This window comes from Leptodactylus fuscus, chromosome 10 (assembly GCF_031893055.1).
Source record: "Leptodactylus fuscus isolate aLepFus1 chromosome 10, aLepFus1.hap2, whole genome shotgun sequence".
Lineage (NCBI taxonomy): Eukaryota > Metazoa > Chordata > Amphibia > Anura > Leptodactylidae > Leptodactylus > Leptodactylus fuscus.
In genome coordinates, this window is record NC_134274.1 from 35,035,987 (window position 1) to 35,063,765 (window position 27,779).

Below are 27,779 nucleotides of genomic sequence, written 5' to 3' on the forward strand. Positions count from 1 at the left end.
CCCTTCCATTGTGTAAAAGGCTAGCCTGGTCCATTTAGTTATGGAGTACTTGGTTCTCATTATACTGGATCTCAGTTTTCATCCTATGTTGATGGATTGCCAATAACCCTTTTAAGCTTCCATTGAGTCTTCAGGAGGTTTGGAAGTGTGTGAAGTTGAGCTTGGCGAGTTTGGAACCCAACTTGTTCCAGATTGATGCAGTCACTTGGGTAGGGGAGGTTAATTCTTCTGTGCAGTGAATAGTTTTGGGGAGATCAGGTTGTACCTTGACTCATGTTCCATCACTGTGCCATATACTTCTAGGATACGCTTATATGGTGTAGCCCAAAGGGATGAATCCAAACCAGGTGTTAGGGGTTGAGGATTTCTGTACACAAAGGTATCCAGGGCCGTGGTTGAGGATTATAGTGGTTGAAGTTGTACAGAGGTCATTTAAATCAGCTGAAGGATACAGTCACCAGCAACTCTAGCTCCAGATGTATCTGCGGGGCTGTTGCTGTGCCTGTAGATACATGGAATTGAAGTTCATAGTGCACATGGCCTTGTTGTCACCAGATGGGCCGTCACAATTTGATCAAGCTTTGCCCTGGGATCCCTAATTTTGTTTCTATATAGGGTGGGCATGGTGGTGGTTCTGTTGGTTCTTGTGAAGCGTTTCTGTAACTTTTGTGTTCACATGAGGTTGGGTGGGTTTAATTTATATATCTTTTGCTTTCTTCCTCCAGTCTTGCAAGATGGAGCAAGTCCTATTTTGTTGGGTGGGGGTCGGAGCTTCGTATCCACGGACTCCTCGTTGGTTATTGTTGAGATGAACTGTGGAAGTGAAGGCAGGCTCACTCAGAGGAGCGTTAGCTTTAGGAAGCATAGCTACAGAAGTGTTAGATTAGGAAATGTGATAGGCCAGCCTTAAGAGATGTGTCTTTAGGATGCACTTTATGGTGTAGAAGTTGGGAGTTAAATTGAAAAAAATTGGGGATAGAGCTTTCCAGAGAACTGGTGCAACTTTGGGACAGGAGGTGATTATTGTAATAATAGAGGATGACAGTCTTAGGTCATTAGCTGAAAAGAGAGCACAGGTTGGGTGGTAGGCAGAGATGACGGGGGCGATGCAGGGAGGTGCAGCACCATGGAGAGCTTTATGGATGAGGGTGATCATTTTGTATAGTATAGTGGATAGGCAGCCAGTGCAATGACTAGCACAGACCTAAGGCATCGGTGTAGGATTTAGACTGATAGATGAACCTGGCCGCTGCATTCAGAATAGATTGTAGAGGGAAGAGTGAAACAGGGCAACAATAAGGGTTTTTGACTGGGTGGATTCTGGAGATGTATCAGCTGTGGAATTCTTAAAGGGGTATTCCCATAACCCTTGTTCACCAACCTTCAGGTTCTGTGCTCTGTTCACTTCCTGGTTTTCTGGGCACATTGGTGGGCGGGGTTTCACTTGCTCTGCTATCTGCTATGTTTGCAGTTATTAATGAGGGATTGGTTGTAAATGCATTACCACAGTATGAAGCTGATGTAGAGGCTGATGTAGCAGAGCTGGATTTGAGTCAGCTTGCATTACATACAGAGGTACAGGACTCCTTATATCAGCCCTTATCAGCCAAATTCAATTAAACCAGCTGATAAGTGGAAGAGCTGAAGTTAGAGTTCAGAAATCCTGGAGCTCTCACTTCCCCTTCCCTATCTGAGGAGCTCCGTTACTTGTCAGACATAAGCAGCACTCAGCCCCTCCCCCCCCCCCCCCCCCCGAGAGCAGGCAGCTACTCGCTTGGGAAATGAGCAGGAAAGCCCAGTGGCCATAGAAACGCAGTGTCAACAATGAAGTGAATAAATTAAGATAGCGGCCAAACAAAGCAGTTTTGATAAAGCAATGTATTTAGGAAAAGTCTTAAATCCACATAAACTAGCAGTATAGATAGGTTCCTTGTTATGGGACAAACCCTTTAACAACATCATTGGCCAGCAGGGGAATGGATTAAGACTGACTTAGGAAGTTCCAGTCTTAAATTACCCCTAGTAAGTACTTTGAATTTGAACAGTACTGTCCGCATTCACTACCAGCAAACACACATCACGTAAATGAAAGAGAACTGTAAGAAGAAATATTGTAGACTGTTTTAGAACTTTTTATTTATAGAGTGATTCAGCATAAAACTCTGTCCTTGTTCTTCTCTCCTTAAGACATGACTCATGATTCTTGATTATAAATAAAGTATACTTCATGCGGGATCAAAGGTAAAAGAAATGATTACTATCAAGATTACTAATAGTTTAATAAATGTGCCTTGTAAAGTGATTACTCTTGCAATTTAGATCAGCGAGATACTGGGAATGGCCTTTTAGGTATCTTGCTGTTTCATCAGTACTGCTGATAAGATGGCACGGGGAACTCGGTATTCAGCATGCATACCAGATGTACCAATAATAAGGCTATTTGTATTAATTTGCTCTTGTTTTATAGATACCTGGACTGAAAGAATTATCAATTCTCCATAAATGGCCAGCTGCCAGGGGTGCATTTGCCATGAAGCAAGTTGAGCCTTTCTCCTCGGGCAGCACAACCAGTTGCACTTACATACTGTAAAATTACGAACCAGCCCCAGAGTAGAGATGGGCAAACCTCTGAAGACGCGTTTTGCCCTGGGTTGGGTCAAAGCATCCTCTGGTTTGTTTCAGTCCGAACTTGTTCGGATAGAACCTGTGACAGGACCAGGGGCAAAGTTGTAGAAGGAGTGTACATTTCTCCCAGGTTCGTGTCATATATGATCTAAATGCAGCTGAGAAAAGCTGTGTTCTTGGCTGGAGGGTTTTACCAAAACCCTGGAAAAAGGTCTGGTTGCTGGGGATGGCAGAATTGGGTGTGTCTCTACTCCATTCAGCCACTCCAGGTTTTGAGATGTATGGGGCTGAATCATTGTATCCAGAGATGTGTGTATAAAAGGGCAGATAGCCCACAGGTATAAGGCTCTTTCTCTCTGCTCCTGGAAAACTATTTGTGAGTAAACAACTGCTATTTGTTGTGCTTGAGAAGTTGGGCAGTAGGCCCTGCTCTCTATAGTTAGGATCCCTGTTGTTGAAAGTAGAAGCCGGACAGCTAGGATTTTATTTTGTATTTTTGTTTTGTTTTGCCTGCCCAACTACTAATAAAACTGGTTGCGGCCTGTTGCACCACACTTGCTGGAGTGGACTTTCATTATTGTGCCAAAAAAGTGCTCGTCTATCTGAGGAGATGACGATCCCTGAACTAATCCCGTCACAAATGGTGGAGGATGCGGACTTTATTTCCTATTCTTCCATCTGTCCTGGCACTCAGATGATGCATTTTGGTCATTTTCTTGGCTGAGACACCGCTAATCATGATCTGATGATGTGGTTTCTTTTTTCTTGGGAAATCGTAATGGCTGATCCTTAATGTGAACCAGTGACCTTGCACTTGGGAATCATCCTAATTACACCCTGAGCTGGTAGGGGGATCTTAGAACCGGTTGTAATTTGTAGGATACAAGAAGAAGATTTTTCCACCACCAGTGAATAGCAATGCTTGGATAGATAGAATCAGTCATATGGAAAAGACTAGAGTCAACACAAATATGGGTGTGGACCTGAATGACAGAGAAATGAACGACAGTGTGAACAAAGCATTAGCTAAGTGTCATACAAAAACTACACAAAATCATCAAGTTGGAGGTGACTTTCCTACGACCTTCTCGCCATAATGGCACTGGGATGGACTGTATAACTAACTAGAATTCCTCTGAAATATCAAGTAGTATAAGTAGATACCAAGATATCCAGATCTACTGGAGGTTTTAGAGGGGTCGGAGCTTCTGGTTCTTACACACATTTTATTCATGGTAGAAGGGATATCTGGGATCATTGTTGTGTGGTCTCTATTAAAGCGTTGATCGGCCAAATACCATACAGAGTACAGCATTTGGCCAATCAACGCTGGTTCTGCCGGAGGAGACGGAGTCTAAGATCGGTCCACAGCAGTCTCCTTTCTGGTCCGATCAGATGTAGTAGAGCTGAGTGTGTGCTGAACCCTGCTACATATGAGATGTAGCAGAACTGGCTGTGACTGGAGTATAAGACATGATGTACAGCAGAATAGTCACTGCAGCTCTAAATGTGACTGATCCCATGTGCTGGGGAATGCACATCTACACTGCCGGCCTTATGCCCGAGGGCTACTCAGAATCGTTTCACAGCCACAAGTTGTGCCCCTATCCTGCCTAATAACCTTGTGTGTATGCGTGTGCGGTACTGTTGGCTATCTGACCATGAACCAGTCCGTGCGACCAATAAGTGGAGCAATATCACCACCATGTGGCCACTGCAGAGAACTCCACACACCTCATCTGGGGCCGCCCAACACCGAAATAAGCCTAATAAGTTTTGAGTTATAATTCCCAAAGAAGGCGGCAGCTGCTCAGAGATCTTCCTGACTTGAATTGATCCTTTGAAGCCTTGAAAAGTTAAAACCAAGAGCAGTCAAGGCTTAAAGCCAAGTCTGACCAGGAGATTTACATTGGACTTGGCTTAAGGTATGAATTGGCCTTCTGGGCACGCTTGGAAGAAATCCAATGAAGACACAAACAGAAGTACTGACACTTGAGGAGCCAGCAGTACTGGCTACTTTTTCTAGGTACGTCCTAAAGTGTCCTAAAGTGTTTTCATTGCAGGTTGTGAATCAAACCGTGAGGAAAAGACCCTAGTAAATAGACCCCAAAATTAGCTCAAAGGGGGTTATATCTTCTGCTAGACCTCATTATTAAGTCAGAGCCTGTAACTCTAGTGTGCCAGTACCTCACTACCTGTACTAACAATATCATTCAGATCTCCCTCAATAGTGAACATGCTCACATCTGACACCCTTAGATATCGGGAAACTTGGGTTCTCCTATACTTGTTCCACTAGTGGAGGCTTCTTCTTTTCATAACTCCAATAGACTTAAGTTTGCATTCGCTTCTCTATTTAGTCTGTGGCTTCTTCACCTGCCGTAATACTACTGATATATGGGGTCCTAGACTTGGGATCCCTACTTATTTGAGATATTAATGTCTCCCCTTTAGAAGTCTTCCCTTTTATATACAATATTTACACCGATTACATTATATAATGTAACAAGTTTTGACTCGGAGCAATCTACATCAGCGACATACTAAGAAACATGAGCGTTTACGTAAATGTCCAGACATTATACTTAGGCAATTGTGTAGACTGTTTTATCTTATCGGCTTGCACCATTTGTTTTCAGCTTCATGGACCAACTTACCTGGCCGTTCAAGTTCCTGAAATGCACATATAAAAAGATCAAAAGAACACAAAGCAGCAGATCATCAGAAGTGAGAAGACATCTAGACTAGAAGACATGCTGAGCCTTCTACTGCTGCTCTTGGTGGGCATCGCCTTCGCTCAAGAATCTGGTGAGTTCATGAACACCAAAATTCTCCCTGATGCTGATACATATTCAGACTACTTATCTCGTTTAGTGTTATGGTAGTTCATTTGATGTTTATCCCACCATCAATCATCTAATGTGGAGACCTTGAAAACTTTTTCCCAATGGCAGACGTTGGGTGAGATAACACTCATGCAGTTATATGTATACGGTGCATTACGTTTGTCCTCGAGGACATATTCACCTGTTTGAGGTGTCCGGCATTGGCTTTCTACCCTCTCCCAATTTAATACACATGAAAAGAACCAAGAGCATGTGTATAAATATGGGGGAGTTGGGCCAATATTGCTGACGGCCAAACAAGCTTTGAGTCGAATACTACCCATGGTCAAAGGTTGGCTTTAGTCAATTGAGGGTACCCAAAATGCCTTATATTATATTGTTTGTCCATGAGGCCTAGATATTTTACACATATTCAGGATGAGGCCTTAGAAGGTGCATATAATGCAGTGACTCTTTGGCCTACAAGCCTTAGGGGCCCATATGGTGTCACTTCCAAATATGAGAAAACCAATTCTATGAACAATACATTATAATTTGGGGGCTGATGCAGATTTTGTATTGAGGCCCAGGAGCTTCATGTTATTAACATAAGCTGACCCTTTCTATCCTCAGGGTCATTAATGAAAAAATTCATTCCAATTTTGTCTGTAATTTGTGTTTAATAATGGCATCCGCCACCGTATATAAAGGGAGTCTGTCAGCTGGAATCTGGATCAGCAATGCAGAATAAGAAAGGCATCTTTGGAAAGTGTAGAAGCCACTAACATGGCACTACTCGTACATCCATACACTCGTTTGATACCAATTTTCTTGCTGACAGACTCTCTTTATAAAGGGTTGTCCATTTTTCTACACTAAACAGTCATGGTTCACTTATAATTAGATAAGCATAACCTGTGAGATCCGGCGCGACCACTTTGGCTTTCTTTACTGGGCAGTAACAATGTCAAGCCAATGATCCGTGAACACTAGAGATGAGCGAACACTGTTCGACCGAATAGAGATCGAATATCAGGCCATTTGAGATATTCGATTCCAATCGAATACCACGAGGCAAACGCACTAAAGATCTGATTCCCCTCCCACCTTCCCTGGTGCTTTTTTTGCACCAATAACTGTGCAGTGGAGGTGGGACAGGAACTACGACAACTGAGACATCGAAAAAAAATCGGAAAAAGTAATTGGCTGGCTAAATCAGGTGATTAATTTATATGAACAGTGGATTTAACATTCGGTTAATTTGAGATTGTGAATTATGTGACTGTGAGACAGGGATAGATCTACAGGCAGGGTTAGCTAGGTATAACCTTTATTTAGGTGGGAATGTTACTCACCCAGCTCTTTGGGGCTCTATCTGGTCAGGATCCCTGTCAGCTTGCGATATGCGGGAGCTGACTTTTTCCCATAGGAATGCATTGACCAGCGTTGATTGGCCGAATGCCATACAGAGTACAGCATTCGGCCAATCAACCATGGTTCTGCCGGAGCTCGTCTGTGAGGAGGCGGAGTCTAAGATCGGAGCAGAATGGAGACTGCTGTGGACCGATCTTAGACTCCGCCTCCTTCGGCAGAACCAGCGTTGATTGGCCGAATGCTGTACTCTGTATGGCATTCGGCCAATCAACGCTGGTCAATGCATTCCTATGCTGAGATGTAGCAGAGCTGGCCGTGCGTTCAGCTGGCCTACACTAGAGATGCAGCCGAGCTGAGCGTACGGCCAGCACTGCTACACCGGAGATGAAGTAGAGCTGGCCGTGGGCTCAGCTTGGCTACTCCGGAGATGCAGCCGAGCTCAGTGCACGGCCAGCTCTACTACAACGGAGATGAAGTAGAGCTGGCCGTGCCCTCAACTTGGCTACTCCGGAGATGCAGCTGCTGAACCCTGCTGCACACTCAGCTCTGCTGCATCTCAGATGTAGCAGAGCTGACTGTGTACTGAACCCTGCTGCGCACTAAGCTCTGCTACATCTCTGATGCAGCAGAGCTGAGTGTGCAGCAGGGTTCAGCAGCTGCATCTCCGGAGTAGCCGAGCTGAGTGCACAGCCAGCTCTGCTTCATCTCGAGTGTAGCAGTGCTGGCCAAGCGCTCAGCTTGGCTGCATCTCCGGAGTAGCCGAGCTGAGCACATGGCCAGGTCTGCTACATCTCGGCATAGGAATACATTGACCAGCGTTGATTGGCCAAATGCCATACAGAGTACAGCATTTGGCCAATCAACGCTGGTACTGCCAGAGGAAGCGGAGTCTGAGATCGGTCCACAGCAGTCTCCATTCTGGTCCGATCTTAGACTCCGCCTCCTCACAGACGAGCCTCTGGCAGAACCAGCGTTGATTGGCCGAATGCTGTACTCTGTATGGCATTCAGCCAATCAACGCTGATCAATTCATTCCTATGGGGAAAAGTCAACTCCCGCATATCGCAAGCTGACAGGGATCCAGACGTAATACAGTGACTTGGGCATGTTAGATGCCCCCAGGCATGCTTCCCCTGCTGTCTCCGTTGTATTCCACTGTGTTGGCATCATTTCCTGGGGTGTCATAGTGGACTTGGTGACTCTCCTGAGTCGAAGAGTGGGATCCCCTAAAACGAGCATTTTTCCCCATAGACTATAAGGGGGTTCGATATTCGTTTGAATAGTCGAATATTGAGGGGCTATTCGAAACGAATATCGAATATTTTACTGTTCACTGTTCACGTGGTGTCTAGTTGTTGTAAAACATCATAAAACCCTGTGACTGGTTTAGCCCCATTTGGAGTGTGTCAAAGGTCATTATGAGTTTATATTCCCAAATCCTCCAATGTTTCCTGTTTTTGGAATTTCCTCTTAAAACCAAGATCTTCATGTCATTGGTGATATTATGATTTTGATTGCAGAAGTGTTTTGGCACAGGGAGGTCCATTCTCTGCTCTCTAATCATATGTCTGTGTGAGTTCATCCTCATCCTAAGTGTCTGTCCTGTCTCTCCTACATTCAGGCCCCAGGACACTTGGTACACATTATTAAATACACCACACTAGGTTTTCTGCAGGTGAAGGTACCTGGGATCTTGTAGTCTTGATCAGAGTTCGGGATCTTTATTTTATCTGTGGTCAGTATGTGAGGGCAGGTTTTGCACTTTTTCTGTTTTCAGTTCAGTTATAGTCTATGAGGTCCGTGTGCTTTCATTGCACACCGTTTGCTAATGCGATCAGTAGTCTGTTGGGGGGGTGTTCCCATGCAGACTCCCCGAACAGATTACTGAACGCAGATGTGAACCAGACCTGAGTGTGTAGGTATATAGTGTGTGCAATCCATCCACATATTTCAGAAATATACACGCACACTATCACGTCTCTATATATAGAGTGCACAGTACAACTTCCCACATTCCATAGGTGAACATTTGCACAGACTCTCGGCTCTGTCTCCATCTGGCAGTGCACACTGTCATGTCTCTATGTATAAACAATTCTCAGTACTGGGCACATGACTTGGGCTATGCCCACCCACTGTGCAGCCTTTCCTCTCCCCTCTTCATCCTCCACACCCTTCGGCTCCAGTCACCAGTGAGATGGGGATGTGTATGCCATACCAGGGGGGAACTGTGACTGAGAGAATCCCTGCACGCCGCAACCCTGTGAGTAACCCCTCATTGTGTGCTGGGGCAGGATCTGTGTCTGCCTTATATAGAGATTTAGTAGGAGAAGTTCTGTAACTTTACCAAGTGTGTGACCAGGCAGAGTGGTCGGGGGAAGCTGAAGGAGAGTCTGCAAGAAAATGGAGCAGGAAAAAACAGGAGTGTCTGGTAAATCTGCGCACATCGGGAACATTATGTAGAGGTTGAAATGAAAAAGGGTTAACCAAGGATTAGCCTGAGCCTAAGTGCTCGGGTAGTAATAGGTAATGAATAGAGGTAGATTTAGGGTTTAGGTTAGCAAGTAAGACCTAGAACTAGTCTCAGGAATAGGTTAGTTGAAGGTAATAACAGTAATGTCAGGGTTAGGTTAGTAGTAGCTAATAAGATTAGTATCAGGGTAAGGTTAGCAGTCGGTAGCCATTAGCGGTAGTCTCAGATTTAGGTTGGTAGCAATTAGGGGTAGTCATGGATTTAGGTTAGTAGTAGGTAACAGTTGGGTTAGTCTCAGGTTTTGGTTAGAAGTAGGTAACAATTGGGGTAATATTGGTGTTTGGTTACAGGTAAATAACAATTAGGGGTAGTTTTGGAGAGGTTAGGGTTACATTTTTTCTTTCCTAGAAATACTTGTTGTTGGAAGACTCCTGTAGCAGGTAACACCATATTAAAGTCCAAATTAGTACATTTGGTATATGAGCCAGTTCAGAGAAACATACATAGTCCCAAGCTGGAATTATGTGACCAATATAGAGTCTGTTCTTTAATGGCAGATGGTGAAGTTTTTATACATTGTAGGTGCGATTAGTATAATTAATATAATATCATTGGCTATAAAGCTGTCACATACGTTTTAGCACATAACTATTGGGTAAGGCACAGACAAAAAGCTACATCCCTTTATATATACAAAGGAGGGGATGAGCTCTGGACAGTGTCCGGGAGAGGAATGTAACATGGAGAACAGGCACTAGCGGCATCCTCCACATTTCCCTCCTTTTGTAAATGATATAACCCAGACCCAGGGCACATTTAGAGCTGCTGATCAGCAGATGACATCTGGGACATTACCATATAGGCCCAAAGCCTGCTAGGATTAACATCGGATCCCGGAGAGGTAAGTAACACTGTTTATTATGTTCCCTCACCTCCCCTGGAGACCTGATTATTATACTTGGGGGGTCTGAAAAGACCCCCAAGTATAATAATAGCGGTAGTGGATCGCGGCCTGGGCCTATTCACTACCGGCCGCCGCGGCCTATAGTACAAGGGGAAGTGGGGGCGGCAGTGAACAGGTCCGGGGAGGTTGGTAAATAGGCCGCTACCTGCTGGGGATACTCCAGCAGGTAGCAGCCTATTATAAAACAAAAAAAAAAAAGTTATTTTACTTACCGACCTTGCTGCTGCTCCTGCTGCTGCCTCCTCTTCTCCCGGCAGTAAGACATCTGTGTCTTAGCATAGCGTAGGCGGCGTAATGATGCCACCGGCGCTGAGACACGGACGTCTGGACCATCGCAGGAGAGCTTAGTTAGTATAGAGAAAAAAAAATTTAAAAAAAAAATCACCCGTGCTGCCACCCCCTCCGCAGCGCCGCCCAAGGCGATCGCCTCACCTCGCCTTATTAGAGGTGGTTATCTCTTGTACAAAGCAAGAACACAACTGGTTGTCACCAACCATCCATGCTTTGAGATGCTCAGGGAAGCTGTACAGAAACTACAGCTTATATTACGAGAAGATGACTATTTACAATAAATATTTCCGGACTTCTATCTCCTGATATAGACAGTCCCCTAAACTCAGGAACATTGGTGTCAGCGGCTCACTGTTACCTCCAACAACCCAAATGGGAAGTGACATAAAATCTGTCCATACATAATAACCAGTGACAAGATCCCCTAGTACCTTCACCTGCATCACAAATTTCGTCTCCTGAGTTGTATGGACATGCACCAAATATCCTGCCAGCGGTTTCCATGTAGTAATGTCCTACTGGGGGTCACGAAGTTGGCAGAGCAAGATAGAAGCTTAGGGTGAGGATGAAGAGGAAGGACGGATCTACCTGTGTCAAAACATTTCTGTAGCTCTGACCACAACATGATGGACATGCAAATATTGGTCTTAAAGGGAAACCCCTGACAACCTGTGACATTCAGAACAGGGATGAATGGGTCGCAGAGATTTATGCCATTCTACATCAGTTAGAGCATACTTGTCATTTCATTTGACTTTGAGGATAAGCTGCCATGAATGTTTGCAGTTCTTTCTGAGCTGGTGGCTGGAGATCTGGTAGCTGAGACACTGGACATAGAGAGGAATCACTCAGAAACAGCCCCAGAACCTTGCAGGACATAGGTAGAGAAGTTCTGATGTGAACAGTTACTTTTATCATAATAGAAAGCTCCTATATAGCTCCAGCATCAATCTAAGCCTCTTTTCCTGCTGCTCCCTCTTGCTCTCTGCTCACGTCTGCCTGGTTCTCTCTCCATATACATAGGGAATCTGAGTCATGTGACCTTAATTCTGTCTTGAGACTGATATTGCAGGGATTTTCAGAGTGAAAGTCAGCTTATCAGAGGGAGAATGAGCAGAGAAACAGCCTGATAAGAGCAGAGACATTTTTCTCTGATAAGATATATCACAAAGTTTCTTATAATCACCTGTACTCTAACAACAGTGAATATTTAAGGACCTGTTGGAGATCAGATCTGAATCAAATCATCACACTCCTTATCTATGAACTGCTCCGATATTTCTGCCCCAGCTGTTTACTGCCCTCCCTATAGTTCTGGCTGTGATCCCTTCTGATCACAATGTGGTGCACATATAAAGCCAGGGATTATCTAGGTGGAGTACTATTTCCAGACTTCCAACTGAGGGCATTTGTGTATATGGATGTGATCCTTTCTGCACTTGGTGGTCACATGACTTTCAAGCGTCCTTGTAGTGTTTATAGCTTGCTAAATATAACAAGCCGACCCTACCCGACTCCGGAAAGGAAGCTTTGTCTAAAACAATGTGGCCTCATGTTACCTATGAAAGAGATGTTGTGGGATGTGAAACATTAGCAGACTCCCACATCACATGACTATCTATTATAGATATATGGGGGGGGGGGCAGGTGGAAATAAAATACAGAATGATTGATTTTTTTTTTGTTATTGTTTTTGTAGAAACTGAGAAACAAACATCTGGCAAACACAGGAGGGAACAAGAAGATGGAGGTAAGTTCTGTATGTCACATTGGGTGGAGGTGTAGGCATCCTCCTGTCAGACAACTGCTCATTCACCCCAATCCAGACGCCACCTGCCCTCACACGCCCTCCAACCTCCAACTGGCCGTCATATACCGACCGCCTGGACCCACCGCTGCCTTCATTGACCACTTCACCACCAGGCTCACACACTTCCTATCCACAGACACCCCCACCATCATCATGGGCGATTTCAACATCCCCATTAACACAGACCACCCCCCGCTTCCAGTGTCTTGTTCCTCACCGCCTCCTTTGGTCTCTCCCAATGGTCCTCCTCTGCCACCTACATAAAGGGGCACACGCTAGACCTCATATTCACCCGCTCTCTGACCACAACCTGCTGACATTCTCTGCCTTCTCCTCTATAATAGACCCCCCAACCTCTAAACCAACACATCCCCGCAGGAACCTCAACCATCTTGACATCCGCATGCTCTCAGACTCTCTGCTGAGCTGTGTATCTAATCCTATCCAGTGTGATACTGACTACTGAGCTGTGTATCTAATCCTATCCTGTGTGATACTGTCTGCTGAGCTGTGTATCTAATCCTATCCTGTGTGATACTGTCTGCTGAGCTGTGTATCTAAACCTATCCTTTGTGATACAGTTTGCTGAGCTGTGTATCTAATCCAATCCTGTGTGATACAGTCTGCTGAGCTGTGTATCTAATCCTATCCTGTGTGATACTGTCTGCTGAGCTGTGTATCTAATCCTATCCTGTGTGATACTGTCTGCTGAGCTGTGTATCTAAACCTATCCTTTGTGATACAGTTTGCTGAGCTGTGTATCTAATCCAATCCTGTGTGATACAGTCTGCTGAGCTGTATATCTAATCCTATCCTGTGTGATACTGTATACAGAGCTGTGTATCTAATCCTATCCTGTGTGATACAGTCTGCTGAGCTGTGTATCTAATCCAATCCTGTGTGATAGTCTGCTGAGCTGTATATCTAATCCTATCCTGTGTGATACTGTATACTGAGCTGTGTATCTAATCCTATCCTGTGTGATACTGACTACTGAGCTGTGTATCTAATCCTATCCTTTGTGATACAGTTTGCTGAGCTGTGTATCTAATCCAATCCTGTGTGATACTGTCTGCTGAGCTGTGTATCTAATCCTATCCTGTGTGATACAGTCTGCTGAGCTGTGTATCTAATCCTATCCTGTGTGATACAGTCTGCTGAGCTGTGTATATAATCCTATCCTGTGTGATACAGTCTGCTGAGCTGTGTATATAATCCTATCCTGTGTGATACTGTCTGCTGAGCTGTGTATCTAATCCTATCGCAAGCTGACAGTGATCCCGACGAGATAGTGGCGTAATACAGTGACTTGGGCATGTTAGATGCCCCCAGGCATGCTTCCCCTGCTGTCCCGGTTGCATTTCAGGGTGTTGGCACCATTTCCTGGGGTGTCATAGTGGACTTGGTGACTCTCCTGAGTCGAAGTGTGGTTTCCCATGAAACTAAGCATTTTTCCCCATAGACTATAATGGGGTTCGATATTCGTTTGAATAGTCGAATATTGAGGAGTTATTCGAAACAAATATCGAATCTCGAATATTTCACTGTTCGCTCATCTCTATTAAGGATATCTGACATATCAGGATGTCCTGGAGTGATGGGGATTAGAGATGAGCGAGTACTGTTCGGATCAGCCGATCCGAACAGCATGCACGCATTGAAATGAATAGATGTAGCCGGCATGCGGGGGGTTAAACGGCCGCCCGGCGTCAAAGCGGAAGTATCAGGTGCTTCCATTCATTTCAATGCGTGCGTGCTGTTCGGATCAGCTGATCCGAACAGTACTCGCTCATCTCTAATGGGGAATATGATGGGTCGGTGGTCTTTATTACACATTATACTCAGTCCATGATAATATGATATTTATACTGTGTGGTCTTTTTAAGATTCGCACCCATGTAATGTGGAAAAAGAAACCCATGGGACGGCAAAGAAATAGGAGATGACAGCGCCACCATGTGGAGGTAGGTGGGGACATTCATGGAAAAACTGCTGGAATTGCCTATAGCAGTGATGGCAAAGCTTTTAGAGATTGAGTGCCCAAATTGCAACCCAAAATCCACTAAATGATCACAAAGTGCCAGAATAGCAATCTAACCTTAATGCTCTGCGGATCCACAATCGTGGACAGTTACAGACCCGCAAAATACAATCTTGTAAATCGGGCTTTACAGAGCTTTCAGTCAATCAAACTTTGTACTGAAAGGTAAAGGTGTCTGCATTGGGTATTTCTGAACAATTAACATTCACTATTTACATACAGGATCTGTTTTATAGTGACCGTGCAATGTTATTATAGTCTGTACTAATATCACATCTGCTATAAAACAGGTACTGAGTGATATAAATAGTGAGGGGACCCCAGACAGTACAATGCTCTCCACAGTAGCCCCTGCATAGTATCATACACTCCACAGTGGCCTCCCAAACACAGTATTATATGCTCCACAGTGGCCCACACACAGTATTATATACTCCACAGTGGCCCCCACACAGTATTATATATTCCACAGTAAGCCCCCCACACAGTATTATAGGCTCCACAGTCGCCCACACAGTATTATATACACCACAGTGGCCCCCACACAGTATTAAAGGTTCCACAGTTGCCCACACTGTATTATATACTCCACAGCAGGCCCCCCCATCCCACACGTGTCATAGATTCACCATCACGGGCCTTTAGTGAAGGTCTGTCTGCATGTGGGCCCAGCATCCTACACTTTAGGGAGGGGAAAAATCCATAATATAATGCAATAAAAAGGATTTTTCTACCCTCTTTGTAAAATTAAAATACTAGAATTAATAATGGTGTAACTATTACTGATATTATTATTATTATTATTATTATTATTATTATTATTATTATTATATTCTGATTTACATTTTTTTTGTCTTTCACTCATAGACATGCCATCAGGATTTGGAAAACTTCCCCAATATGCTCTTTTATGAAAACTCTGCTCCGTTATCCTAGTACTTGCTGGAAAACAGAAGATTTTTATTTTATCAAAAAGTGATGTCTTTATGAAAATCTGTCCCCTTGTTCAAGCCAAACAGAATATATTCAGATACTGTCCAAACATTGCCAGATATTATTGCCAGAGTGCCTGGAGAACCACACATGCCTTAAAGGGGTATTCACAGGATTTGGATATGGATTGCTTATCTTTAGGAAGAAGACGGCGCCATGCAATGTGTGGTGGCTATGCTTGGTTACTGCAGCTGAGCTTCCAATATCAGCTGTGAAGGTGCTGGACGTTGGACACCCAACAATATTGATACTGAAGATAACCTTTCCTAAATTTAGATCATCCATTTATAAATCCCCAAAAACCCAGTTAATAATATACTACAGAATAATATGACATAGTATAAAAGTATATAATGATAGCTTTATATTAGAGGTATTTAACATTGCTCATATATCATTACGATAGGCCATCAATGTCCATTTAGTGGGGGCCCCAGGACTTATCGGTCATGAGAACAGGGGTTCTGTGTCCCCTGAGTGATGTTTGGTTCACATCTGCGTTTGTATTCTGTCCGGGGGAGTCCGCATGGGGACCCCCTGAACGGAATACTGAACGCAACTGCAAGCTGTAAAAGCACACGGATCCCATAGACTATAATGGGGTCCATGTGCTTGCAGCATGCTGCCCGCACGAATCATGCGGGCAGAAAAGTAGATTATCTGTCCGCATGATCCCTACGGAAACCTGGCGGCAAGCACTCAGAGCACATTATCGTCTATGAGATCCGCGTACTTTCTCTGGCACACCGCTTGCAGTTGTGTTCGGTATTCCGTTCAGGGGGGTGCCTCATGCGGACTCACCTGGACAGAATACAAACGCCGATGTGAAAGAGGCCTGACTCAGTTCAAAGTGTACGGGACTAACAGCAATAGCCAAGTGATTTAATGGGCTACCTCCGTCAGTCCTATAGAAGCTGAATGGAGCCAAAGTGCTTATGTACGACCATTACTCCATTCAATTGGAGGACATTGGAGTTCTGTACTTGGGATTTGAATAAGGGACGTAGCTATAGGGAGTGCAGAGGTAGCAACCACTTCCAGGCCCTGGAGCCTCAGGGGACCCAAAATCTTCTCTGCAACATAAGACGTCAGTATAATAGATAGCGCATGGTAAGTGGGGGCTCCATTACAAATTGTACACTGGGGCCCAGGACCTTTAGGCTATGCCTCTGATCTGGATTCTAGACTCTCTCTAGGAATATGATCAATTTAGTATATTTCTATTACGCTTTTTATAGATATATAATCTTCCTTATATTGATTGCATTGTATGACCGTAGTGATACACATAGACTTATCCCAGTACATACCCCAACTATTGTACTGGGCATCTTTGTTACTCTTTTATATGTCACTGTTGTGCCCCTGTAACACTAACCCACAGTCTCCCGATATAATGAGGGGGGTGGGAGTAGTTATCATTCCTGTTACTTTAATGTTCTGGCTTACTTATAAAGGTGCAATATTTAGTGTATATTGATGCTTATGCCACTTTTTATAAAGTGGGGGTAGCGCAGGAGAAGAAGGGGAGGATGACCAGAAAGTGAGGAAACAATTTACTAAACAAGCAAAGAAAGGGACAAAATAGCGCACAAGACTTGATGACAGAGGAGCAAAACAGGCGGCGTCTTGAGGATGGAAGAATTTCATTGATCACTGGGTGAACCACGATGGTAGATCACAGCAAAAATGGGAGAGGCCTGGGCTGTGACCTTTATAAAAGGGGTCGAGGTAAATATATTCAGACCCGTACAGTTGTAATGTCCCGGTACTGCAGTCCCTTTAATAGTCCTTGCAGACCAAGATGGTATGGACATTTGCATATAAGGTAAAGAGGTTCCTCCCCCATTCCTTCTATATTAACAGTATTTCTATTTCACCAGAGTCAGCACTCAGGGGGGTCTATTAATGCGCCATCTTGTGGATGTTTTGTGAACTACACCTGCCTATACTTACCATTGTAATCAATATAAAGGAGTGTCCAGTATGATCAGGTGACCTTCAGGACCCATCAAGCTCCCTTGACTGGCCTGGAGGTGGAGGAGGAGTTACAGCCTCTCGATAGGGGGTTGGGAACCCTTTGTCTTGGTCTTTTGTGTGGAGAGGACTAGACATGTGGAGCTGAAAATGGCAGCCAAGTCTCAGGGCACTCCAAACAGAGATGGCTTTTCCTCTGTACTCAAGATCCTCCTCAGAGAGCGTTTTCCTCTGAAGCGCCAAGCCTGCCAGTACTAAAGTTTACGGACCTGCTTATCCATCTCATCTGGGACCTCTACACGTATCTCTCTATTCAAGTAAGTCTTTAGGACAAATCTATATTTAAGAAACCCATAGCTAGTCTGACAGAATTTGAGGGTCTCCCGCTGTCGACACCCTTATTCCCTCTCCTACATACGTGTACCCAGTTTGTTGAGGACTAACCCCCTGGATACAGGCCATCTTTACAAGTATATACAAGTTTAACTACCCAAGCAACTACTAATTAAACTATCCAAAGCATTCCTGCTCCAAGCTCCATCACCTGCTTGACTGGACACTACCTACAAAGATCGCTGTATTGTATGTGAAGAATTACTCCATATGTACATTTGTATTACCTTGTGCTGCTAGTAAAAGAGCAACGACTACCCCCGAGAACTGGTTGTCTGTTGTCATGTAGGGGTGGGTAGTTGGGGACATCAAAAAGGAGATTTTGTGCACATTTGGGACCCAGGGACCCCCCTAAAAGCCGGCCACATGTGATATATTACCCGTGATACCAGCCCTGGCCCTCCTGAGTGTTACACAGTAATATCAGACACTAAATTTGTACTGACTAAATAAAATAACTGATTGCATCATTTAGTGATCACTATAAATATGTTGTAGCTATATTCATAATGGTTATGGCGATATCAGACACATCTGTGCTACTTCCTATGGTTTGACTTGCATTTAATAAAGTGAATTATCAAAATGGGTTTATTGCACTTTACTTACTGTAGATAGTCATTTCCCATAGATATATATATAGAGAGAGAGAGAGATTATTTTATATTTAGAATTTTGTTTAGTATTTAATGAAACTTCTATAAAAATATATGAATAATATTAATACAATCCTGGAAATTATGTGTATCAGATGTTAAATGGAGGCCAGACAGTTCTAAATGGTTTTTGCTTTTTAACACACACACACGTGTCTATTTAGAATTACTTTTATTACTTTAAATATAAATTGAAAATTGTCATTTTTCAGTTATAGCTACATTTAAGCACGGAGAAACAAGGACGAAAGAAAACTGTGTGCAGAGAAACAGTCAGGAGGCAGGGACAGTCATGTGAGGAGAGACAGTAAGGTGCCAGGGAACGCAGCGTGCAGAGAAACAGTCAGGAGGAGCCAGGGAAAGTAGTATACAGAAACAGTCAGGAGCCAGGGAAAGCTAAGTGCAGAAAGATAGGAGAGCAGAGTGCAGGGACAGTCAGGAGCCAGGGAAAGCTGAATGCAAGGAGACAGTCAGGGGCCAAGTTCTATTTGGTTAGTACAAATCTATATCCGCATTCCCACAACATAAAAGCCACGTGTGAGCAAGCAAATCAGCTTGTGTGTGTCCGGAACACAAAACCCGGACATGTAGGAACCATTATCGCCAGGACTCAAAGAGCACAGGCCACAGATTAGGCTCACAGTTCATTGATCAACCAGGACCGCAAAGTCCGGAAGTAATTTGATGTCGCACACAGGAAGTCATGCCTTTGAAGGCAGGCTGGGCGTGGTTTGCGCTAGACCGGAAGCTGCGGAGTCGCAGTAATAGAAGCGGAGAATAGAAAGCTGCTCGGTGAGTGCCCGATAGCGGAATGGTTGTGTCTAGAATGGAGTTGCTCCTGGTAGGTCCTCCCTCCAGCAACTCTAAGTCACCTCACTAGTGAACGTGCTAGAATGGAGTTGCTGGAGGGGGGAACTACCAGGAGCAACTCCAATGTAGACAATTCACTGGTGAGGTGACTAGATTGGAGTTGCTGGAGGGGGAACCTGCTAGAATCAACTCCAATGTAGACTGTTCAGTACTGAAGTGACTAGAATGGAGTTGCTAATAGGAGCTGCCGCCAGAAACTCCAATCTAGTCACCTCACTACAGGAGCAGCGAGAGGGGACTGTCTATAGCAGGGGTAGGGAACGTCCGGCTCTCCAGCTGTTGCAAAACTACAACTCCCAGCATGCATACTTGCTCTGCTGTTCTTGGAACTCCCATGGAAGTGAATGGAGCATGATGGGAGTTGTAGTTTTGCAACAGCTGGAGAGCCGAAGGTTCCCTACTCCTGGTCTATAGGAAGGAGCCATAACTGGCCAAGAGAGACATTGTATATGTATGGTTATCAATAAGAATACAGGAAATACACATTCCTGGACATATATACATATAGCACTGATATATAATATGTATATAGATAGATATACCTATATATATAGTTTATAAATATGTATTTGCCATATGGTCTGAAGAGGGCGTTGACGCCGCAGCCTTACATGTTTGTTATAACTTGCGCCACTTTCTTCTTGTAATTGAGAATGGAAATATATGGCAATTAATAACTGATATAGAGGTAAATTCTGACGTATCGCAGTGTGTTCTGATTTATCAGTATATAGTTACTGCAGGTAGGTATGTTCTCGGTATATTCTGTAGTTGCTATAGGTAGGTCCTCCTTGCAGCAACTCCATTCTAGCTGTCTCACATCAGAACTGACTAGAATGGAGTTGCTGCCGGTAGGTTCATAGTCTGGGTATATCCTCCATAGGTTAGTCAGTATAGGACTTATATCTTATGATAAGCTCCGCCTACAGTAATATTAATAAAACAAACATACATTTTAATAATATATATTTTATTGAAATAAAACCATCCGCACAATCTTCATTATCCATATTTTGAAAAAACAAAACTAAACAAAAAACCACCTCCACTAGTTACCAACGTAGTCCATCAACCCCCTCCCCCTTCTACCAACTTACCTGTCCTGGTCTAGTATTACCTGCTTTCATGGAATAAACCAGCCACTGTCATCTCATGTGATGGGGTTACTAGAGTAAAGACAGGATCACATGTGCCAGGTTCTACATTGTTTAAAGAGGACCTTTCACCTCCTGGGGCACATGCAGTGTTATACACCGCTAGAAAACCGACAGTGTGCTGAAATCTGCTTTCCCTTTCTGTGACTCCACGGACTGTTATACCCCAAACCACCTGCTATACAGGGACAGTAAAGTGACCCTGACATTTGTTAGAATTGCTAACTCATGCACTAGAAAGAGTTAATTGCAGTCATAATCTGACCACAACTAAACCCAAGTGCAGGAGTCACAGTCAAGGGTTTACACTCGGTTATGACACACAGAAAAATAATGTCTTAAGATTCGCCCCCATCTGGTGCAGGGACTCTTCCTGCTCTGAAGGAGTCCCTGCATTGTGGGTAACCTCTTTATACAGCAATGACCATCAGATTGGTGCTAGTGATCACTGCAGGGTTGGAGAGTGAGCAGTGCAGAGTATTTATGCATACAGCTCACACAGGAGGCAGCCCCCAGGTCCTGGATCTCACCTTAGCATACAGACGGCAGCCCCCATGCCCTTCTCAGGTTAGAGATGGCAGCCCCCCAGGGACTGAAGCCCCCCCCCCCCCCCCATCCCCGTCAGTATACAGCAGGAGCACCCTAACACATAGGTGGCAACACCCCAGGTGCTGGACCGACCCAACACACAGGGAGCATCCCCAAACACACACAGGTGGTAGCATCTCAGGGCCCATCAACAACCCCCACCCACATACAAACAGCACTGCAGGAATCCCCCATTTACATGAAGGCAGCACCCAAAAAACCTAAACACAACAAAGCAGTACCCCGGAACCTCCGCCACATGTCCACAGGTGGAAGTACCCAAGGGGCCACCACCACCTCACACACAGGTAGCATCCCAGGGACCTCCAAACAAGGACACAGGTCGCAGCACCCTGGGACCACCTCCAGAACTCCCTCTCACATACAAGCAGTACCCCAGAAACCCAACACACAAATTCAATACCCCTGGGATCCGACACAAACGCATGTAGAAGCCTCCCCCCCAGGGACCCTGCCCACCATTACATGCAAGCAGCACCCCAGGGACCTTTGCTCCTCCATTAGATGCCAGCAGCACCGCAAGGACACTGCCCCCCCTGTAGATGCCCAAGCACACCAAGGATGCATGCCAACATAATTAGATGTCGATGACACCCCAGGCTCTCTGCCCCTTTTAGTTGCCAGAAGCACGCCAGGGATACCTTCCCCCTATCCATGCCAACAGCATCCACCTTAGATGCTAATAGCACCCCAAGGACTTCCCCCTTTATGCCAGCAGCACCTCGAGGACCTCTACCTTTCTTCAGATGCCAGCAGCATCCCAAAGATCCCTACCCACTTAGATGCTAGCAGCATCCAAGGGACTCATGCACTCCTTCAAATGCCAACTGCACCCCTGCCCCCCCCCCCCCGTTTAGATGCCAGCAGCACCAGTAAGGAACCCTGCCCCCCCCTTTAGAAGCACACCAAAGATCGCTGTCCTTCTCTTTTAGTTGCCAGCAGCACCCTAAAGGCCCCCCATTAGATACCAGCAGTACTTCAAAGATCCACTGCCAGGGGTGTAGTGATCGTGACCTGGCCCGGTGAGACATGGGGCCAGTAGCCAGCTGGAGATAGTCGGGGTCCTGTACCACTATGTGACAGCAGTCGGGGAAAGCCTGGTTCCCCGACCACTATATATATTGTAAATGAGAAGGGGCACCGGCATGTTGCCAGGCCCTTTTTCAATCGATACTAGCCCAGGGGAGGTGACTTAAAATAAATAGATATACTCACCTCTCTGCGTCCTCTCCGGCGTCTTCCATCATGTGATTGAGGCCTCATCGAACATGCAGTCCCATGTAACTACATCACTCTCTCCCCTCAGCCTCATCCAACATGCAGTCACATGGTACATCACTTTCTCCCCTCAGCCTCATCCAACGTGCAGTCCCATGTAAGTACATCACTCTCTCCCCTCAGCCTCATCCAGCATGCAGTCCCATGTAACTACATCACTCTCTCCCCTCAGCCTCATCCAACGTGCAGTCCCATGTAACTACATCAATCCTTCCCTCAGCCTTATCGAACGTGCAGTCCCATATAACTACATCACTCTCTCCCCTCAGCCTCATCCAACATGCAGTCCCATGTAAGTACATCACTCTCTCCCCTCAGCCTCATCCAGCATGCAGTCCCATGTAACTATATCACTCTCTCCCCTCAGCCTCATCCAACGTGCAGTCCCATGTAACTACATCACTTTCTCCCCTCAGCCTCATCCAACGTGCAGTCCCATGTAATTACATCACTCTCTCCCCTCAGCCAATGTGCAGTCCCATGTAACTACATCACTCTTTCTCCTCAGCCTCATCCACCATGCACTCCCATGTAACTACATTACTCTCTCCCCTCAGCCTCATCCAACGTGCAGTCCCATCCAACGTGCAGTCCCATGTAACTACATCACTCTCTCTCTCCTCAGCCTCACATACCGCAGGGGAGGAGTTAAAATCACTGTGCGACAGAGAGGAGGAGCCTCAGCAACTGGGTAGGGAGGAGGAGACCGAGACTGACAGCTAGAGACGGGGAGACAGTGACTGACAAATAGAGGAGGAGACAGTGACTGACAGGTTGAGAGGATAAGACATGGATTTATAAAGAGACAACTTATCATTGACTGACAGGTAGATTGGATGTACTTAGAGCAGCACGGTGACTCAGTGGTTAACACTGCGATCGTGCAGCGCTGGAGTCCTGGGTTTGAATCTTGCTAAGGACAACATCTGCAAGGAGTTTGTATGTTCTCCTGTATTTGTTCCCACACTCCAAAGACATACTGATAGGGAAGATAGAATATAGGACAGTGAGCACAATGTCTGTACAGCGCTGCGGAATATGATGGCGCTAATTACTGATAGTTCTTAGGATTTGCTGTCGGCTTCTGTTGGCATTGAGGACTTTATTCTCCATTTCTTGCAGGTAGACATTGGAGTGATCGCTGTGCACACAAGATCATGGAGACCCCCTGGCTTTCCCACTCACCAGGTACGAGCCCGTGTCCTCTCCGTGTTACCCATGTACACTACATGGCATGATGTCTCTCTAGAGCCGCTGCTGTTTTTTGACTTACAGTGTCTATTATTTCCCTGTAGACTCTGTGCAGAGCGGGGAAGGTCTGGAGCTGGAGGACAGGTACTACGTTGTGATGGGGGCGGAGTTTGTTTCTGTCATGTCATTGTATCTCTCACTTGTGGTTTTCTTTTGACAGACAGGAGCAGGGGGGAATAAGTCAGGAGCGGAGGCAATTGTTAGGTGAGACATTTTTGGTGAAATGTCATACTGTTGCATTATTTTATACATTCACAGACTGTATATGTTCATAGTAGCCCTGATTTCCTTCCATACTGGCCCCAGGACAGTCCTGCTATAACAATGTAGGGTGGTCCCTGTACAGAACATTCATATCAAGTAGGAGGTTTTCTAAACAATAGCCCATACAGGTCATCATGATATCTAGAATGTTCCATATAGGCGAAAGCGCTTTGTAGGGCCCCCACAGGACTTAGCCCTATGTAGACTATGGCCATGGCCCACTTAGGGCTCCCACATACAAGCGTCTGTACTAAGGATGAGTATTTTCATGGTCTGCCGTTCTGAACTCCGAACTTCTGCATTGAAATTGTAATCCCAAGAAGGAAAAGACTTGGAATTCTGGAAATCACGTACAGAAATCCCCGCACGTACTCACCTTGGTATGCTGTTAGTGAAGTTATCAATGGTTGTCTGAGGAGTGCACTTAGGCACCCATCAAGATGGGTTATTGTCGGCTCCTTTTGCAATTGCCGACCGTTGACATCCCATATATGCTCAATGAGAGACAAGTCAGGAGACGCTGCAGGCCATGGTATCATGTTTAGGCCACGTAGGCTGCTCACAGTAACATGAGGAACATGTGGACTTAAGTTGTCTTCTTCAAAACTGGCTGAAATAGCTGGTTCTGCAAGGAAATCAGTGTAACATCCAGCTGTTAGTGTAGCTATAATAAAGACTAGAGCGGTCTATACATTATACCACGTGATACCCTAGGACCCTTATCCAGTCCAATCTATCTCTGCATTCAAGACAAAAGCAGGCCTCATCACTGAAGATGATCAACCTCCATTGCCATCTTGCTAAGCATCATGATATTCTTTCAGAGCAGTGACGTGAAGTCAGGAGCTCACCTGTAGCTGGACATCTGGGTCGTAGCCCATGTCATGACCTTCTCATGGCTTGTGTCCACACTGTTTGCCTCTCAAGACTTAGGATGTATTATCCAATTTCATTTGCAGTACAGAATGGATCGCTATGCGCCATTCTTCCAAACAGACGATCCGCTCATGTAAAGTTGCTGTCACCACAGGCTAGCCATTGAATAGTCTCAGTCTAGCGGTCTGCCAGAGACTAAACCAGGGTCTGACAGTTCAAGGAGTCTGTCCCTCTCAGTTTGCCACTAGTGGAGATAGACATTTGTACACTTGGGTATATAATGTATGGTCAATATAGGGTGTAATATTTAATAACGTAATGTTTTTTTGTACCAATAGGTACAGTCTTGTGTGATGAAGATATTGCGGATAGTGCCAGGTCCAGGGGCAGTGTGCAGGCTGCAAACTGCATAGACATAGAGGAGGAGCCTGTCTTATCGAAAGATACAGTCAGTTACATGGAGTCTTTCAATAACATGGAGTGTAACCCAAAGGATGATGGAGACTTCCTAATCCCCAATCTGCAGCCCCCAAGACAACACCTCCAGATGCAATATTCCTCTATGGCAGGTCTCAGCAAAAGCAGCAGTTATATTCTGCAACATAATAAACACGTCTTAGGTGCCAAAGGCAGAAGGTTGGGCGAGTCTCACACTGACATAGCCTCTACGGCTGTCGCGAGCCCCACGTACTGTTCCAAGTGCAAGAAAATGTTTGCCACTAGTGAAGCATACAGCCGCCATGAGCCAATGCACATGTTGCGCATCAAACATTATACCTGCATACAATGTGGCAAGTATTATCGGTACAACACTGCTCTTGTAGTACACCGCCGGACACACACTGGGGAGAAGCCATACTGCTGCAACAAGTGTGGGAAACGGTTTCATTCCCGGTCAAGTTTGGCCACCCATGGCAAGATGCACTCTGGAGAAAAGCTCTACTTCTGCTCCGAGTGCGGGACAGGTTTTGCCAAAACGGATGACCTCTTCAACCACCAGCTAGTGCACTGTCGGGAAAAGAAATACACCTGCGGTGACTGCGGCAAGTGCTTTAAGGTCGAATCAGAGCTCGTAGCCCATAGGAAATGTCATCCTATGGAAGAACTCTTTCTATGTTCTGTCTGTGGCAAAGACTTTACCCAGTACTCCCAGCTTCTCCAGCATCAGAAGACTCATCCAAGACCACCACCCGTCTTTGTCACCAGTGAGAAAATGTTAAAGGACCAGGAGGTCTAAAATTGTAGATGAATTATATATACCTGCTAAAACCGGGAGCCACATGTGTCAGCATTTCTTCACATTATTCACATTTGGCTCATGAACAAGCAGTCATACAGCCAATGAACATGATGGCGCCTTCCACATCCTTCTGGCTGACATGGCTAAAAACACATCATAAAGTAATAACCATGTTATAGACTACTTGTTAGGGCTCGGCAATGAATCACATCAGTCTAATTATATTGCCATTTGGATCGCTTACGACTCCATATTGGGAGAAGGGCGCCACAGCACCTGGAGCAGTGGTCTCATGGCCACATTGTTTTACCGCTGCTGGTGGGATGCATTGTTCCTGAGGAGCAGTGGTTTTAGCTCCCTGCCACCAAAGCACTCATTTATTGCAAACCCACGTGGGGACCGGCACCAAGCAGGGGTTAGGGAGAAGAACATGTCGCTGCTAGAGTCAGACGTCATGACTGGTTTAAGAGGTGCCAATAAAAGCACGTGTGTGGCATGTAGATGTAGAAAGGAGCTGAGGTCACAGTGACGCCTCTACAAGTCTCATCGACACCTATGAAGGAAATTTTACACTTTAAAAAAAATTGGAGAAGTCTAATGCTTATAATTGCATCAGTCTATTCCATTGCACCAGCATCTGTTAGACATATACAGCAGATCCTGGCACTTCATTTAAACCCGGCTGCTGTTTTACATAGGAGAGACCTGGTGGCAGGGTGTAGGTGCCCTGGGTTATAAGGAATAGGTCAGAGAAGACGTCACATCTCCAGTGTTCTCAGTTTTCTTCTGAAAGATAAGTGCCGTCTGCACAGTAAGGGTCCATTCACACGGAGGAAACGCGCGCTCATTTTGGCAAAATACACGTGTAAAAATAAGACTCCCATTGACTTCAATGACATTTTTTACTGGTGTAGAAAACGCGACACGTTTTGTTTTTTGACGCATTTTTTTACACATGTAAAAAATGTCATTGAAGTCAATGGGAGTCTTATTTCTACACGTGTATTTTGCCAAAATGAGCGCGCGTTTACTCCATGTGTATGGACCCTTAGAGGGACGCCAAAATGTAGATGTTATACTTTCAGTATTTTTTACTCCACAACTGTGACCACGTAACATCTCATCCAGAACATTTATGAAATCACATCGATATTACTGTCATGTTTATGGATTATTTTATGACCAGAATTTTATTTGGTTTCATACATGCGTTTTATGTGTACAAATATAATAAAGTAACAGTGTGTCATAAATGCTCCACGGGCGATAAATCTGGGAACTGGGCAGGCCAAGGAAGTGTAATAATCTGGTGGAGACATTCCTAGGAAACCCTTGTGTGCGGGCGAGCATTATCCTGCTGAAAAATAAGTTGTCTGCCCTGCCAGAAGAGGCGACACATGTAGCCATGGGATATCCTGTACACATCACTGAGCTGTTAGTGTCCCTCATATCACTACTAGGGGTGACCGACTGTCCTATGTGATGGCTCCCAGATCATCACACCAGCAGGGGACAGTGTGTCGCTCCACAGCAAAGGCAGGATTGAATGGCTCCGCACAAGGCCTCCATACTTGAACCCAACAGTCATCAGATCCCAAACAGGACTTAGATTTAATGTTAAACACAATTCAGTTGCAGTCTAGGGGTCTTGTTTGTGACACCTCTGTAAATGAAAGAGACAGAGATTGCTGTCAATGGCAGGCTATGTAATGGGCATTGTGAGAAAAATATTTGCTAAGTGCCTGGAAATGGTCCAGGCAGAGAAAGGGTGTTCCCTGTCATCCGTAGCAGCGGCACAATGTAGGGTATTTCTGC

At 45.1% G+C, this 27,779-nt stretch overlaps 1 protein-coding gene and 1 long non-coding RNA gene across 2 annotated transcripts; both read left to right on the top strand.

Moving 5' to 3' along the window:
• The first annotated feature begins 8,963 nt into the window (after window positions 1-8,963).
• LOC142183520 (uncharacterized) lies at window positions 8,964-18,315 on the top strand. The gene is made up of 4 exons (XR_012711779.1): window positions 8,964-9,087; window positions 12,252-12,302; window positions 14,249-14,326; window positions 15,271-18,315. It is a non-coding gene; the product is annotated as an uncharacterized LOC142183520 (long non-coding RNA).
• An 848-nt stretch (window positions 18,316-19,163) lies between these two features.
• LOC142183069 (uncharacterized) lies at window positions 19,164-26,855 on the top strand. Its single transcript, XM_075257976.1, has 5 exons — window positions 19,164-19,214; window positions 23,456-23,521; window positions 23,629-23,668; window positions 23,745-23,788; window positions 25,063-26,855. Exons 2-5 carry the CDS (start codon window positions 23,491-23,493, stop codon window positions 25,959-25,961), a joined length of 1,014 nt encoding a protein of 337 aa, XP_075114077.1. The 5' UTR covers window positions 19,164-19,214; window positions 23,456-23,490; the 3' UTR covers window positions 25,962-26,855.
• The last annotated feature ends 924 nt before the right edge of the window (window positions 26,856-27,779 follow it).

What these genes read in the sequence shown, in the direction of transcription:
- LOC142183069 (XM_075257976.1), top strand. Translation starts at nt 23,491, where the DNA reads ATGGAGACCCCCTGGCTTTCCCACTCACCAG. An exon ending in CTGGCTTTCCCACTCACCAG is followed by an intron (nt 23,522 to 23,628) that starts GTACGAGCCCGT and finishes ATTTCCCTGTAG; the next exon opens with ACTCTGTGCAGAGCGGGGAA. An exon ending in GGTCTGGAGCTGGAGGACAG is followed by an intron (nt 23,669 to 23,744) that starts GTACTACGTTGT and finishes TTCTTTTGACAG; the next exon opens with ACAGGAGCAGGGGGGAATAA.